Source organism: Alligator sinensis, unplaced genomic scaffold, assembly GCF_000455745.1.
Source record: "Alligator sinensis unplaced genomic scaffold, ASM45574v1 scaffold532_1, whole genome shotgun sequence".
NCBI classification, from domain to species: Eukaryota; Metazoa; Chordata; order Crocodylia; family Alligatoridae; genus Alligator; species Alligator sinensis.
Window position 1 is genome coordinate 114,525 of NW_005842451.1, and position 15,782 is coordinate 130,306.

At 44.7% G+C, this 15,782-nt stretch overlaps 1 protein-coding gene across 1 annotated transcript in view; it reads right to left on the bottom strand.

The window, feature by feature from the left end:
* Window positions 1–2,312, bottom strand: part of TYR (tyrosinase) — an 88,076-nt gene extending 85,764 nt beyond the window's left edge. The window contains exon 1 of the mRNA XM_006030556.3: window positions 1,428–2,312. Within this exon, the coding sequence (XP_006030618.1) occupies window positions 1,428–2,246 (819 nt within the window). The 5' untranslated portion in view covers window positions 2,247–2,312. The remainder of the gene's footprint in view (window positions 1–1,427) is intronic.
* Between the last annotated feature and the right edge of the window lie 13,470 nt (window positions 2,313–15,782).

Below are 15,782 nucleotides of genomic sequence, written 5' to 3' on the forward strand. Positions count from 1 at the left end.
CTTTGTGCAGTTCCAGACGATACAAAGGAAACCTGCATTTGCATTCAGCAGCTAGTTAAGTCAGTCTTTGCTTTGTGACACCACCACAACAAAAAGCTGCTGAAGCACGCCAGTGAGTCTCTCCCAGTCTGCTTAAATCATGAAAACTGGCCAGTCCTCAGGTGGCTTAAATCAGTGTATCTCTATGGAGGTCAGTGGAACAAAGCCAGTTTACCCCAACTTTTTCATAGACCATAAGGACATAGTAATTGTCTACTCTAGCTTCCTTCTTAACACTGACCATGGGACTTCCTTGCATTCAATCCTGCTTCAAGTGCATTTAATAGCTTTGCTTAAACTAGAGCATTTATTTTAGAAAAGCACCCACCTCGATTACAAAATTTCCAGTGATTTGCCACAGCCCTATCTCTGTTTCTCTATCACTGATAAAAATGGGTAGAGAGAAGTAGTTAGCTATGTTAGTCAGAAGGCAGGCAGAAGGCAGGCCAGATTGGCACTTTAAGAGACTACCTTGTTCAGAGGCATAAGATTTCATAGGTGACAACCTGCTGATGAAATACAAAAGCTTATGCCTCCCTGAATGAGTTAGTCTCCAAGCTGCCCTGCCTTCTTCCCGATAAAAATATGCACTTTAACTAGTCTGCATTTCCTAGTTTTAATTTTCAAATATTGGCTCTTATTCTAACTTTATTTGCTAGATTGAAGAACCTCTATTATCAACTTTTTTCTCCCCTGTGTAGGCATTAATAGATTATGATCAAGTCGCAATTAAGCCTTTAAAGTTGTGAACTCCCAAAGCACTCCATCTGAGCCCAGTACGAAAACAGTACTTGAGCTAGGCAAAGATGGGGGAGGTTACTTGCTTTATAGATTAAATTAAACTTTGCTTGAAAAGTCAGAAATATTCAGAATACTAAATTCTTAGCTCAGTTTATCAGGGAGATTAGCTGTTATTTGTCCTTCAAATAAAATCACTGATGTTAACAACACAGCCAGTCCTTCTGAGTGCATTGAAAACTTTTGCATTAAAGTAGATACGCTTAATTGGATGGTTTTAAAATTTGGACAAAAAGGGAGGAGAAAGAAAGCCTTCCAATTTGTAGCTTGCAGAGTAAATTTAGGACAACTGCATACTTTGGTTTCCATTCCTCAGATACAAACTCTTCTGTGGAATGGTTGCATGCTGGCAAGTTGCATACAAATGCCCTGCTTTCTCTCAGTTAGATGTATATATTCAGCATTACCACAAAGTTGTTTGCACACCTTGCCTTGAGTCACACTGTTCACACTAAAGGTGATTTAGGAAGAGAATGAGACACTTGGGGAAACTAGATTTCCCACTCACCAAAAATCAGTATATACATGGCATACCTCTGCATAGAGCAGCTCTCCCTCTCCCCACCACTTCCCCACCTGCCAGTCCCTACCTGCCAGGAGGAGAAAAAAGATGCTGGGCTCAGTAAATTAGGGTTGGTGGGGTGCCTGCCTCCCATGTATTCATCAGTGCAGATATCGCAGCCCTCGGCATCTCGCCAGTCCCAGTAGGGGATGGTGAAGTTTTCATCACCTGTTAATTTCTGAATCTCATTTTCCCACATCAGTAGGAACAGCCGATGCCAAGGCAGAAAACCTGGAGCTTCGTGGGCAAAATCAATATCCCTCCATATGCTCGACCCACCTAGCAAGGTGTCACGAGAGACATAATAATGCATCCATACAAAGAGGTCGTATACGTTGATATTGCTGAACATTGGGTTTGAGCCATTGTTCATCTGAGCATAAGTGCCAGTGGCAATGACATAGTCCTGGCTGGGAGTGCGCTTAGCCAAGTTGAGGTAGGCAAGAAACTTATTTTTCTCCCTGGCAGTTATCTGGAAGATGTTTCTTCTCACTCGCAGTCTCCTCTCGTTACAGTTGGGTCCCGAGAAACCAAACTTGCATTCTCCACAGTTGAATCCCATGAAATTGGCATTGCACTGGCATGTCCTATTGTAAAACACAGAAGGCCAGTCCTCCCTGTCATCCACCCCTGAAAAGGGGAACTGTGGTCCTAGAGGAGCATGGGAGAGAAGGATGTCTTGGCAGGACCCCCGGTTGGACAACTCCCCACAGAGGGACCCATCTCCATCCCACAGCGGGCAACACTCCTTCTTCAGCAAACTTTCTGAAGTAGCACAGACTCGAGGGAACTGCGCAGAGGACGGCTGCAGGATTCCCAGCAGGAAAGTGATGGCAAAGAGAGACATCCTAGCACAGCAGCAGGCGACGTTCAGTGCTACGGTTCAGTGCATGAAGAGCTCTGTCCTCTTGTGCAGCCCAGAGAATGAAAGAAATTGTTTCCCTCCAGTGGGAAAGTTTCACTCCTGACTTTTTTACTATACAGTCTTCAATATCTTTCACCATTCCTACTCCAGACATAGAAACACACACACAGTACCCTGTTAATCTGATTATCACATGTTCTGGGTTACATCCAAGTGACTTTTCCCGTCCTCCCCCTGCAGCCTCAAAATACAGAGACTTATTATAAGCTTTCATCTTCTGCTTAGCACATGATTGCTTTCCTCTGGCAATTGTAGAGGAAGTAAAACTTGGGCACAGAAACACCAGTGACAATTCTAAATCCTTATTTATTTATGCATTTAAGAAATCAGACCAAATAAAATGTGTTGACTTAAATAATCAGAGCTAATCTAGAAATGGAGAGAGTGCGGGGGGAGTGGAGGAGGAACCTGGTTGATGTTTTTTTCTCATAGATTCATAGATTGTAGAGTCGGAAGGGACTTCGAAGGATCATCGTGTCCAACCCTCTGCCCCAGGCAGGAAAAGGACCGAGGTCAGATGACTCCAGCCAGGTGACTATCTAGCCTCCTCTTGAAGACCTCCAAGTTAGGTGATAATACCACCTCTCTTGGCAGTCCATTCCAGATTATAACCTGTGTCAACTGAGGTCAAATAAAGTGTGAATGTAGGGCCCAGACCAAGTTAAGGGTGCGTTTTTTGATATCATTGTGTTGGAGTGGTGAAACTGCTTCTTGTCCTTAGATAACTCACAGCAAAGTAACTTCATGGCATCCCTTGTCTGACATTAAACATTTGGAGGTAAGTTGTCCCTTGATGCAAACTATCATTGTTCTATTGACATCAAAGGAGCTATGAGAGTTTATGCCAGAGCAAGCCTATATCTTACTCTCCTTCATTGGTAGATTGTATAATGTACATTTCATGTAGGATTGTGACCTCTAAGCTCAGGGCACACACATGCAACTATTCATCGCCTTAGTTAGAAAAGGGTTATGACACTATGATGCTGTAATCAACATCCATTGACTATGGCCCAAAACTACCCATGCTCCCATTTCTTTGTCTACAGAGACCTACACAGACTCTAACTGTGCTGTATACAGGGCACTAGAGCCCCCCACCAAGCCTGAGAAATTATTTCAGTCTCTTACTCCTTGAAACTGAGTTACTACTACTCAAGAAAATATTGTTCTAAAAGCTAAGAAATGGGAAAATCGCTCAGGGAAGTGGAGAAGTTCAGTGGCGCTTGGAGCATCCTACAGCCAAAAGAAGTGAGAACTTAATTGGGAAATGTTGCCTTTTGCTGGGATCAGCAGGTCATCACATGATCACACCAAGCAGCACGAGGATCCTTAATCCTGTTGGCTTCTATGCTTCAGAAATTCAGGAGATTATCACAGGGTCTTGGGGCATTGTGTCGGGGGGAGATGGAGAGGGGCTGAGGTTTGGGTTGCTTTTTAGTTGCTTCCACCCACAGGCTGACATTAAATGTGCTGTTTTGATTATTTGCCTGTTTCTCATGGAAAGCTTGTAAAATGAGTATCATGACAGAGCTTCCCCCTGCTTAGTTTTTTTGTGTGTCAGATCCTTAGGAAACCTTTGCAGTCTATGTCTCTTTCTCTTTTTCCCATATCAATAGAGTGATGCTGGTATAAAACTGCTATGCATAACAAAAAGATCCAGGGACCATGTTTGAGGATATGTGTCCTGTTGCTTTAATCTGCCCTCAGGCAGGAGGCTGCCCAGGAATGGCTCTGGGTATAAATTTCACAGTGAAGCAGTGAGTGTTTATGCATGCATGTTTTAAGGGTAACACTGTTTTCCTTTGATCTTCCTTGTTCAGGGTCTGGTGTAAATTCAGATCCCCTTTTTCCCCTAATGTACCATAATGCTGCATTTCTGAAACAATTAATTTACACTTGAGTATGTTGGACAGAGTTCAAGTGCCAGTGGGAAGCAAACCATTCGAACTGTGACTGAAAAGCAGTGCACATGCTTAAAGGGACTTTTGCTGTTTCCACCTTAATGATGTCCTATGTTTTAATTCGGGCAATTAGCACTGGTATGGATGATCCTGGGACCATGCCTGACCATTTCTGGAATGTGGGTTCCATTTGTCCCTGGCCATAAAAATTTGCCAAGCAAGGAAATGTGTGCATGCCCTCATAGCCTGCATGACAGCAGACTTGCCCAAGTGCAATTCAGTCACTCCTGACTCAATTATGAAACACGTTCATGTCGCAGTAGCAATCAAACTCTTTATTGGAGAGGTCTTACGTGCAATAGCTTTTCTAACTTCCACCTCTGCCCTCCTGAGGAATGCTTGTGCTTTATTTTAACATTCTTTCTTCCACCTTTCATCCTACACAATCATGACATGGGTTTGCTGTTTCTTGGCTGAGAACAGTCTGTAACCAGCATACTAAAATGTAGATGCTCCCACTTCCTAGAAAATGTGTGGCCCAAATCTCACATAGTATGCCTCATTTAAAGTATTGTGTTCTGCCTTTGAGTATTCAAATGAAGACTTGCCCATTTTAGGCTCCAGTCTAAGCTTGCAAATGGGTCAGGTACTATTAAATAAGCAATTTAAATACAGAAGAGGAACAGAATAGTAGGAATATACATAAATGCTTTTCATGCCATGGTCTCAAGTTGCTTTTTAAAGGTAAATACATATTAATATTCTCATTTTACAGATGGAAACAAAAAACCCCAAGGCACAGGGAGGTGATGTGACTTCCCCCAGTTCAAACACTGAAGCAGTAGCAGAATCAGGACTAGCATACAGATTTCCTGTTTTCTAGTCCCATGATATAACCTCTGTTGCCTCTCTGCTGCTCACATGTTGCTTTGACGTGATTATACTCAAAAGCAAATTGCACAGTCAAAATTAAGTGCTGTAGAAGTTGTACAAGGGGTCACAATGACTCACAGAGATAACTCTCACTACTCACTGATCTCCATATTGGACCAGCCTGCTCCATCCTCTTCCATGCCTTTTGAGGAGGAGAGCAGAAATATGTTTAAAAAAGAAGTCTCTTCATTTGAAGAGGTCAAAGAAAATAATTTCAATCCTGAACTGCTGGTGGTGAAGCAGCTCTTTCCTCAGTCTGAATATTCAGAATAAAATTAATATTCTTTTTCTAAAAGCCTTTTAACCCCAGTGGTGCTTGATCATCATCTCTCTAAACCTGTTCCTAAAGTTTTTAGACGGTTCTGTGCTTTTAAAGTTCGAATTGTCTACTTTTCACCATTAAAAAAAGAATCTGGGATGACAAAAGGGTTGAATCAGTCTTACAAGATTAAATATAATTTATAAGATACTGATATACTGCTAGATAATGGTATGGGGAAGAATGCAAAGGATGGACAGAAAAGAGAATGTACAATGGAAAGAAGAATCACATGTTGGGGGAGAGAGATGAAGATAGGACAGTGGTTCTCAATTTTTCTAGACTCAAGGCTCCCCTTCATAACTTTTCTGAGTTTAGTAGCACCCCATTTCAAAAATGAATTTATTTCTTAAAGTGCATAAATAATAATACATATTAGCTAACAAACCAATCCATTTTGTCAGCTGTTAACCAAGCCATGGAGAGGGTAAACAAGCGCAGTGGGCAAGAGGCATCTCCTTCACCTGACCTGCCCCAGATCTCACAGCTTTGACTTAAGGGTTTCCATGGCATGCCTGAGAGATGGGGAAATAGTGTTGCTGAGCTGCAGAGCTGGGAAAGCAAGGGAACAGGGGCCATGCTCCTGCCTCAGCTAGTGGCCACTGCTTCAGCCCAAGCAGGCTTTTTTGTTTCCCAGGGAAATGCCACCTGGTCTTTGCCTGCCAGGCAACCCAGCTGCCACTTGAGGGCACAGCATACTGGGAGAAGGTCAGGGACCCAATCCTCTGCTGGCACTGGAGTCTGGAGTGGTGGTGCTTTGTCCCAGCTGAGCCCAGCAGGGGCAGGGGCAGGGGCAGGGTGTCACTTACTGCAGCCTACACCGCTCCACCTCCTAGAGACCTAACTAGGTTTGTGCCATAGGACAGTATTTCTCAAACCCGGTGGGTACTTTCCAGCCCTCCTGTGTGTCCCCTCCACCTGCCCTGGTGCCATTGCCCTCCACCCCCATCTCCCATCCTCCACTCTGTTCTGTACATTTCTCTGCATGCCCACTAAATCACCCAAGCTGCCTCCTGCCAGCCCAGCGCTCCCTGATCTATGACAAGTGTGATGGGCTTGCTGCTTTTGCCTGGTAAGCCCGGCTTGGAGAAGGACATTTTGGATTGGTGGACATTTCTACCAATCAGGTAACAGCTGAGAGGGGCTTGCCTTGCCCCTGCTCAAAGGGCGAAGGGGGATGAGGAACCCCAGGACCTGATTGAAGACTGCACTTTACAGGTCTGGCAGACTTCAAAGGTGGGGACTCTGGTACAGATAAAAGCCCAGTGTGCACAGTGGGCACCATGCGGTGTGCAGACTGGCACACAGAGAGCTGGCCCTGGGAGCAGCTCAAGGCTGCTTGGGCCCATACAGTGTGCAGACCAGCACATGGAGAACCTGCCCTGGGAGCAGCTCGAGGCTGCTCAGGTTAGCCCCAGCATAAGCAGGATAACTGGACCCTGCAGTGTGTCCTGGCCAAAGAACTAAAAGAGCCCTGGAGCTTAGAGCAGGGCCCAGGAAAAGGGAGGCCTAAGCATAAGACTAGAAAAACCCAGCCAACAGCGACTAGGTTTCCCCACCGCCGCCCGAGAGTTGGAAGAACCCTTGGTGCCCAAAGCAGACAACGCTGGTGGGGCCTCTGATTGAGCAAAGGGCTCTGAGGCCCCGCTGACGGCTCCTCAAAGAAAACTGTAAGTTGCTGGTGGAATCGGGTCCCACAGGGGAGGCATTTCTGAAATAAGGCAATCCCCCTCCCCCCCCCCGAGGGAAGCCCCAGGTGGAAGTTTCCCTCCCAGCTAGACCCATAGAAGGGGAAGCACCCCTTGCTAGCTGGGATCCAGGGGTAAACCACCTTATATCATTTAAAACTGCACTTCATATTTTGTATAACTGTTATCATAATGATAAGTATGTTGTACAAACTTATGGAATTGGGTTAGTTTGGTATAATGGGTTGTTGGCTTATCATATTGTAAATATTTATCTGTATACCTTTGGTGTTGTTAAAAGATATTGCTAAGAATATTTTTGGAAAGTTTTCTTTTGTTACCTGGTAGAATGTTTATCTCTATATATTGAATAAGAAATAATATGTATATTATAATTCAGTACATTGTAAATAGTTAAGAACATCGGTATGGAGCTGACTCGATAGAGGAAAGAGGGACCCGCGCTCAAATCACCAGTGTCCCTCTCACAGCACTGTCGCCTGCCTCATCTATTCCTTCCAATTGAGAATGGGCACACCCTTGGGTGATCCCGGGTTACACAAAGGCTGCTCTTATGACCCCCTACTACAGCCTCAAATTTCTGCAGGGAACAGCAATGCTTAGCAAGCTGCAGGAGCAGGCAGAAGGGTCTCATAGGGGGCATGTGAGTGTCCACTGGCTTTGGTATAAAGTCAGGCCCAGGGCACAAACCAGCAGGTAGAAGGGTCCTGTGGGTACCACCTTTAAGTTGGCACCTAGGGTTTGTGCCCCTCTTGCTCCCCCTAAATATGCCACTGGGACCTCCCTTTAGGCCAGGCTACAGCTGGGTATCCCCTCCTAAAGCAGCCACTTCCCAGTCCAGGCCTAAATAGTATCTCCCAGAAACAGAGGCTCAGGGGCAGCAACAGCAGCACAGCACCTCAGCTGAGAACTGCTGAGATGACAGCACCAGCAGAGGCATAATAAGTAAAAGGATCATTCAATGAGTATAAATAGGAGACAGGAGAGTCTGTTAAAGAGTGGGTAAGGACAGTCTGAGGTCCTCCAGACAGGACCAGACTGTGGTCGAATTAGTTTTCACAGCAGAAGAACACCATTTCCCAAATGGGCTGCCTCTTAAATCTGCTTGATGCACCCACTCAGCCCGTCAGGTGAGCTAGTTAGCTTGGGGGCTGGTTAAACTAGCTTTACCAGTCAGCAGTGCTAATTAGCCCCCCTAATGTGCTGTCCAGACTTGGCCATGCTGTTTCTCATTTGTGCAAACACGCACAGTGAGCCTGAGGGTACCACAGTCATGGATTGTAAAGTTAGTGCCGGCATAGCTTTGTTGCATGCCTACTACTCCTTATTGTTCAGTATCTGTGCCCTCTATGTATGCTGAATAACTTATTTAAAACAGTGGGGTCAATTGCAGAGTAAGCTACTACCCAGCAGTGCATTGGGCAGTAGAAAAGAAAGCAGTTTGAGCCATAAGAAGGAAAATGTAGGCAAATTTGGAATAATATTTATGCCAGCCAGAGATGACTAATGGAGCCTGGCTTTTGGTTTAAATGGAGATGAAGTAACTTGAATCAATGGAATAGAAGACTAGACTAGTAAATTCTGACTATTTTTGACCAGCAAGAGTTCCAAACTACTATATTTACTTGTTTCTAAGACAGGGCCCCCATTTAATGTGAGGGCGAAAGTCTCTCAGTTTAAAATCAAGTACAAGGGCAGGAGCTGCTGTGGCTCGGGCTCCAGATCCTGCCTGGGGTCAGAGCCACAGCTGCAGCTCTTGCCTCTTCACCCTGTCATCTCCCCCCCTGCATGTCTAGCAAGATGTGAGATGGTCAGGGTGAGGGCATATTTATACCCAGCATCAGTGTTGACCTAATAAAGGATCACCTTGAGCGACTGGACACCTTCAAGTCAGCTGGTCCTGACAGATTACACCCTAGAGTACTCAAGGAGCTGGCAGGTGCCATAGCCCAACTATTGGCAAAAATATTCAAAAACGCATGGCACTCAAGTGAAGTAACTGAAGACTGGAAGAAGGCCAGCGTGGTACCCATCTTCAAGAAAGGGCAGAAAGTAGATCCCAGGAATTACAAGCCAATCAGCTTGACCTCAATCCCTGGTAAGATTCTGGAGAAAATTATCATGGCAACCCTTCTGGATAAACTGGCTGAGGGCAACATCCTGAGGGACAGCCAGCATGGGTTTGTCATAGGTAGGTCTTGCCTGACCAATCTCATCTCCTTCTACGACCAGATGACATATCACTTAGACAAGGGAGAAGAGATTGATGTTATATATCTGGACTTTAAAAAAGCTTTTGATGTGGTGCCCCATGACCTCCTCATGGAAAAATTGGCCAACTGTGGCCTTGGCTACAACACAGTCCAATGGCTGGGAAATTGGCTCTGAGGTCGGACCCAGAGAGTAGTGGTCGATGGTAGGAAATCATTATGGCATTCTGTGACCGGTGGTGTCCCCCAAGGCTCTGTCCTTGGACCAATTCTCTTTAACATCTTTAGCAACAATGTGGACACTGGTGTCACAAGTGCACTGTCTAAGTTCACCGATGACACTAAACTTTGGGGCATAGCATCCACACTTGGGGACAGGCTAGTGATCTAGGCTGACTTGGATAAACTTAGTAAATGGGCAGATACAAATCTGATGACATTCAGTACTGATAAATGTAAGGTACTGCACCTCAGGGAAAAAAACCTGCAGCATGCTTATAGGGTTGGCAGTGCTACGCTTGCTAGCACCACTGCTGAAAGAGACTTGGGGGTCATGATTGACCACAAAGTGAACATGGGCCAGCAATGCAGTGTCACAGCTGGTAAAGCAAACAAAACTCTGGCTTGCATCCATAGATGCTTCTCACCTAAATCTCAGGTTGTCATCCTCCCGCTGTACTTGGCGTTGGTGAGGCCGCAGCTGGAGTACTGCATCCAATTCTGGGCTCCACATTTCAAGAAGGATGTTGACAAGCTTGAGAGAGTCCAGAGGAGAGCCATGTGCATAATCAGAGGGCAAGAGAATAGGCCTTATGAAGAGAGGCTGAGAGCCATGGGACTCTTCACCCTGAAAAAGCACAGGCTCACAGGGGACCTCGTGGCTGCTTATAAGTATATAAGGGGTGTACATCTGGACCTGGGAGATCGTCTCTTCACCAGAGCGCCCGAAGAAAAAACAAGGACCAATGGTCATTAACTCCTCCAAGATCATTTTAGGCTGGACATAAGAAAAAAATTCTTTACTGTCCAAGCCCCCAGGACCTGGAATAGACTCCCTCCAGAAGTGGTGCAGGCTCCTACTCAGGACTCATTCATGAAACATTTGGATGCTTATCTAGCTGGGATCCTTTGACCCTAGCTGACTTCCTGCCCCTGGGGCAGGGGGCTGGACTTGATGATCTTCGAGGTCCCTTCCAGCCCTAACATTTATGAAATCTATGAAATCCTCTTCCCTCTCATCTTCCCTCTCCACGTAGCCTTTGCTCTTCCACCCATCCCTCTCCTTCTCACCTTACCTTTGCTCTGTGCCAGCAGGCTTCATCCACACTGCAGCCTGTGGCACTGAGCACAGCCCCGGCTCAGCCCTGTAGCAGTGTTGCCCAGCTTGACTCAATGCCACAAGCTAGAACTGGGATGGAGTCTGCTGGCATGGACCAAAGGGAAGGGGAAGGTTGGGGGGTGCAGAGGCAGAGAGGGAGGCATGGGGGCTGAAGCTTTGGCAGGGAGGCAGAGGGCAGAGATGGCAGGGGGCATGCAGAAGCAGGGAGCATGCTTCTTGATCTCCCTAGACTACCTGCCTCCCCCCTGCAGCAATGATGGAGGTAAATTAAAGATGACCATCCAATAATTCGCTTCTAGACATGGAAAATTGAAAAAAATATATAATTTGTTCATGTATAGAATTTAATTATAAGGGGGATAGTCTGCAATTCAGGGTTGTCTTAGATTCAAGTAAGTACAGTATTATTAAGCCACGTCTAAGACGCCCATTATTTTAACAGTATACACAATTAGGCATACTATTGGGTATCTGGTTAATTAGAATGTAATCTTAAAATTAAGTGCAACAAGAAATTAAGCCTCTGGTGAAGATCTTATTCAGCTACCAATATCACTGCTACTCAGCAGGGGTCTTTGCTAAGAAGCAGATCATATATTGCCAGAAGAAATCTTTTTAGCCTTAAACAAATACCTATAGGCCTTCTGGAATAATATTGAGGAGATGAAGCTTAAGTGTACCAGTCTGAATATATGAGAGGACCACAACTCTTAGCTGAGAAGTGAGTCTGACAGTTATAAGTGATCAAGTTTTGCCTCAAGAGCTGCATACCTAATAACCTGCAAGAGCAACTGATGACCTGATAGAGTGCACCTGCAGACACATCAATCATGACTGGAGTAATGGCCCATGCTCTAAAATTCAAGGCTGGCAGAATTGTATTAAAACCTGGGTAATGCTGTCATTGAAATAAATCCACCTACCTAGGCAGAAAAGAATGCCAGGTCTGGTTGTCATCTGAGGAGGTACAACGTATCACTTACTGCCTTCAAACCCAGGCTAAATATTGCAGGAGTCCTCTAGGATTAAAGATGTTTGAATAAAAAGTGAGTGATATATTGGGAGTTGCTGGTGCCACAGAATTGTTATGATAATCCAAAAACAGGCAGAAGAGGAGTGGATGCAGTTAGAGCAATAAGAGTGTAACAGAGACAAAGGCTGTAAGGGCTGTTTTTTGTGCTATCTGGGGAGTGGAGATAGGTTAGGGTAGCTGATGACCTTTGTACATCAAAGGTAACCACAAGTCTATTCAGTCTCTGTCAGATCTGTTCAGACCTACTAAGGATAAATGTTACAGGGTTGCACTCCATTGTTTACTACACCTCAGCTTAACCCTTTACTGAAACTCAGGCCAGCATTCTGGCTTTTAGCAGTTTTCAGGAAGTTTTCAGCATTCAACTTCAGGCATATTGCATATAATACCTGGATGAGTAAGTACTAATGGGGTCCTATAGATTTTCAAGGTGAGAATGCAATACAATTTTATTGCAAGACAAATATTTAATACTCACAGAAACCGTATAAAATGTATACATTCAGATATACAGCAGTATTTGGAATACTATAGGTAACATACACACAGTCTCTTGGGCAGTAAATCTACTGGTTTTCCTTAATTTAACTTTCCCACTTCATTTCTGTTACCTGTATTCAACTACTTAGAATAACAGAAAATTAGGGTTGGAAGGTCATCTAGTCCCCTCAGAAGTCATTTAGTCCAGCTGCCTGTTCAAAGCAGGACTGTCCCCAATTAGATCATCCAAGCCAAGGCTCTGTCTAGTTAGGTTTAGCCAGGTCTTAAACTTTCAAGGATGGAGCTTCCACCACCTCTTTGGCTACCCTGTTCCAGTGTTTTACTACCCTCCTCATGAGAAAATAATCTAATATCTTCCTAATATCTAACCTAAACTTCCCTTGCTGCAACTTGAGACCATTACTCCTTGTTCTGTCATCTGTCACCACTGAGAACAGTTTAGCTACATCCTCTTTGGAACCACCCTGCAGGTAGTTGAAGGCTACTACTAAATCCCACTTCAGTCTTCTTTTCTGCAGACTAAATAAGCCCAGTTCCCTCAGTCTCTCCTCAAAAGCCATGTGCCCTAGCCACCGAACCATTTTCATTGCCCTCTGCTGAATTCTGTCCAGGTCTTCCACTTCCCCACTTACCTCAGGGCTTTGGTCTCCATCCCCTGGCAAATCTAGTTTAAATCCATCCTCACTAGGTTAGCGAACCTGTCTGTGAAGATGCTCTTCTTTCTCTTTGTCAAGTGGATCCTGTCTCTTCCTAGACATCCTTCTTTTTGGAGCAACATCCCATGCTTGAAGAAGCCAAAGCTATGCTGGCGACACCATCTTTGCAGCCATACATTGATTCGTGGTATGCATCTGCTCCTGCCTGGGCCCTTTGAATGGAAGGATCGAGGAGAATACCACTTGAGCCCCTGCCCCTTCATCCTTCCACCCAGAGCTCTGTAGTCCCTTTCAATCTGCTCAGTGCCTCCCTTGGCAGTATCATTGGTGCCCACATGGGTGAGCAGCACGGGGTAGTAGTCAGAGGGCCAGATAAATTTTGGTAATCCCTCTGTGACATCTCGGATTCTGAATTTAGGGCAAGCTGCAGACCTCCTGAGACAACAGGTCAGGTCAGCAGATGGATGCCTCCATTAAAACCTGGGTAATGCCATCATTGAAATAAATCCCCCCCTACATAGGCAGAAAAGAATCCTAAGAATGCTACAATAATTTTACAATATGTACTTATACTACTGTCCTTTAGCGCACACACACAAATACATTCCCTGCTGATCTTCTTTCAAAGTCTTCATATTGTGATTGTCACATGTAGCGTGTGTTATCTGGGCAGAGCTTGGGACCAACGGCAGCATCTTGGTGTGCTCCAAACAGCCCAGAATCCTCTGACTGGCAGCCTGCACACTTAGCAGAACTGCAGGTTGAGTTAAGAGCTGACAAGTGAAACAGAAATCTGTAGCCTGGATCTGTAGCGACACAGGTCTGGAGACCTGATTAAGCAGATCATCCATTTTCTGGATCTCTGTAGGACATTTTCTTGTCCCCACAAGCTCAGCTGAATCAGGCAAGAACATATAACTGAGATCTGCCTTCACTGAGATCTGCCCTGTTCTCTCTCTGAGACAGAATGTCGAAACAGTGAGCTAATAGCTCAACTATAAGTGTCCTATACCAAGGATGTTGGTTGTAGCCATGTTGGTCTAAGGACATAAATAAATAAAGTTCTTTGGGTAAATGCAATCTCTTTTATTAGACCAACTAAGTAGTTGGAAAAATTCTTCTTTGCAAGCTTTTGGGGACAAACACGCTTCTCCCTATGCCCGAAGAAGGGTGCTTGTGCCCCAAGTGCAATATACCATAGCTTCTAGTGGTGATTACTGCTCCAAGTCCATATGGGACACAGTAGGGGACTAACTATTACCATAATGGAGGGGATCCTTGGTAGTAATGCTAGAATAAATTGTCTGTGTCCAAAGTAATACAGAAATTGGGACTCAGCCCTCACAGTTGTCATACCACAATCTTAACATCAATCAGGTGCTAAATCCACTGGGCTGCCTTTAACTCCTATATTTATCACCTCCCTTTCTCCCTCGTTCTCCCTCCTCTGGTTCTAATTAGTGTAGTTCACAGAAGGACTAGGTGTGATTCAGCAGGTGGTTTCCTCTCAGTGCAAACGTTCTATGCAGTTTCAGGAAGACCTACTGAGCATGTCTAGTAACTGCAACCCCCTTATTTCTGGTTGTGTCACGGTCCTCGTTGAGCTGTTCTTTTTTCTCTGCATGTGCATAGAGATAATACTAAAACTCATGTCTTTTCCCTGCTGCTTTTTTCCTTTCCTTTGTGCTTAAGAAAATCTAATGCTACAGCATAAAGCATGTAGGTTGCATTTAGCCTGTAGAAAACCTCAGCACTTCACAACAGCAATGAAGTTTTGCAGCCAAAAATATAACATTTCTAAAATGAAAGCTAAAATCAGTTGCAATGTGTATAAATATTTCAAGACAGTTGGTAACCTCTGAAACTGAAATGATATAATCTGACCTTTGGGGTGTAATAATTGACTGAAATTGTGTGAAACCTTGCCATACCCAAAGCTTTAATAAACTGCGTGCTAACTGAAGATATAATAAATTGTGAATATGTACATGCTTATTGCAGGCTGTGTCAGAGTGCACATAGCATTTTACTCTTCATCTGTGTGTTTCCTTTCATATGTTCCCTAAAGCTCCATGCAATGCCAGCTACTAGTTAAGAGAATGCTACAATAGTTCTACAGTACATATGAGAAAAGCACATTTAAAAAGTGACTTTCTCCATAAGCTGGGTCCGAGCTCCATAAGCTGGGTCCGAGCTCCATAAGCTGGGTCCGAGCTCCATAGCTAAGCTCTTGCAACAATCCCTGCTGCTCCTGCGTTTTAGTAGATCTAGGAGAAAATGAAGTATATATATCTATATATATAGATATATATACACAATACACGTGTGTGTGTGTGTGTGTGTGTGTGTGTGTGCGCGCTGCAGCAACACACAGATACTGATACACACACATGTCTATGCTGCAGAGGCTGCAGAAAAGGCACTTAAGAGGGAACATCATAACAGTCTTCAAATACCTGAAAAGCTGCCATAAAAAGAAGGAAAGCACCTTTTCTCTCTTGCTGCAGATAATACGATGTGCATGAATGTACTGAAGTTGCAGCAAAGTAGGTTTAGACTGGATATCAGGACTGGGGTTCCTGCCAGTGTTCCTGCTAAGACTTAAACCTGGAGGATCCTGGCTAGAGGGTCTTGCTCTTCTCAGGGTCAAACTGATCGGCATATTTAGGGTCAGGAAGGATTTTAACCCCATGGTCAGATAGGTATGGGCTCTGGATGTTTTTGCCTTTCTTTGTAGCGGGGGGCATAGCCCTCTACCCAAGACCCCTTGAGCATATATTAGCAATATTTTACAAAAAGGACATTTGTTGCCATGGTCCCCCTGCTTGTGGTAGGTTATAGTGTTATGCCTAAA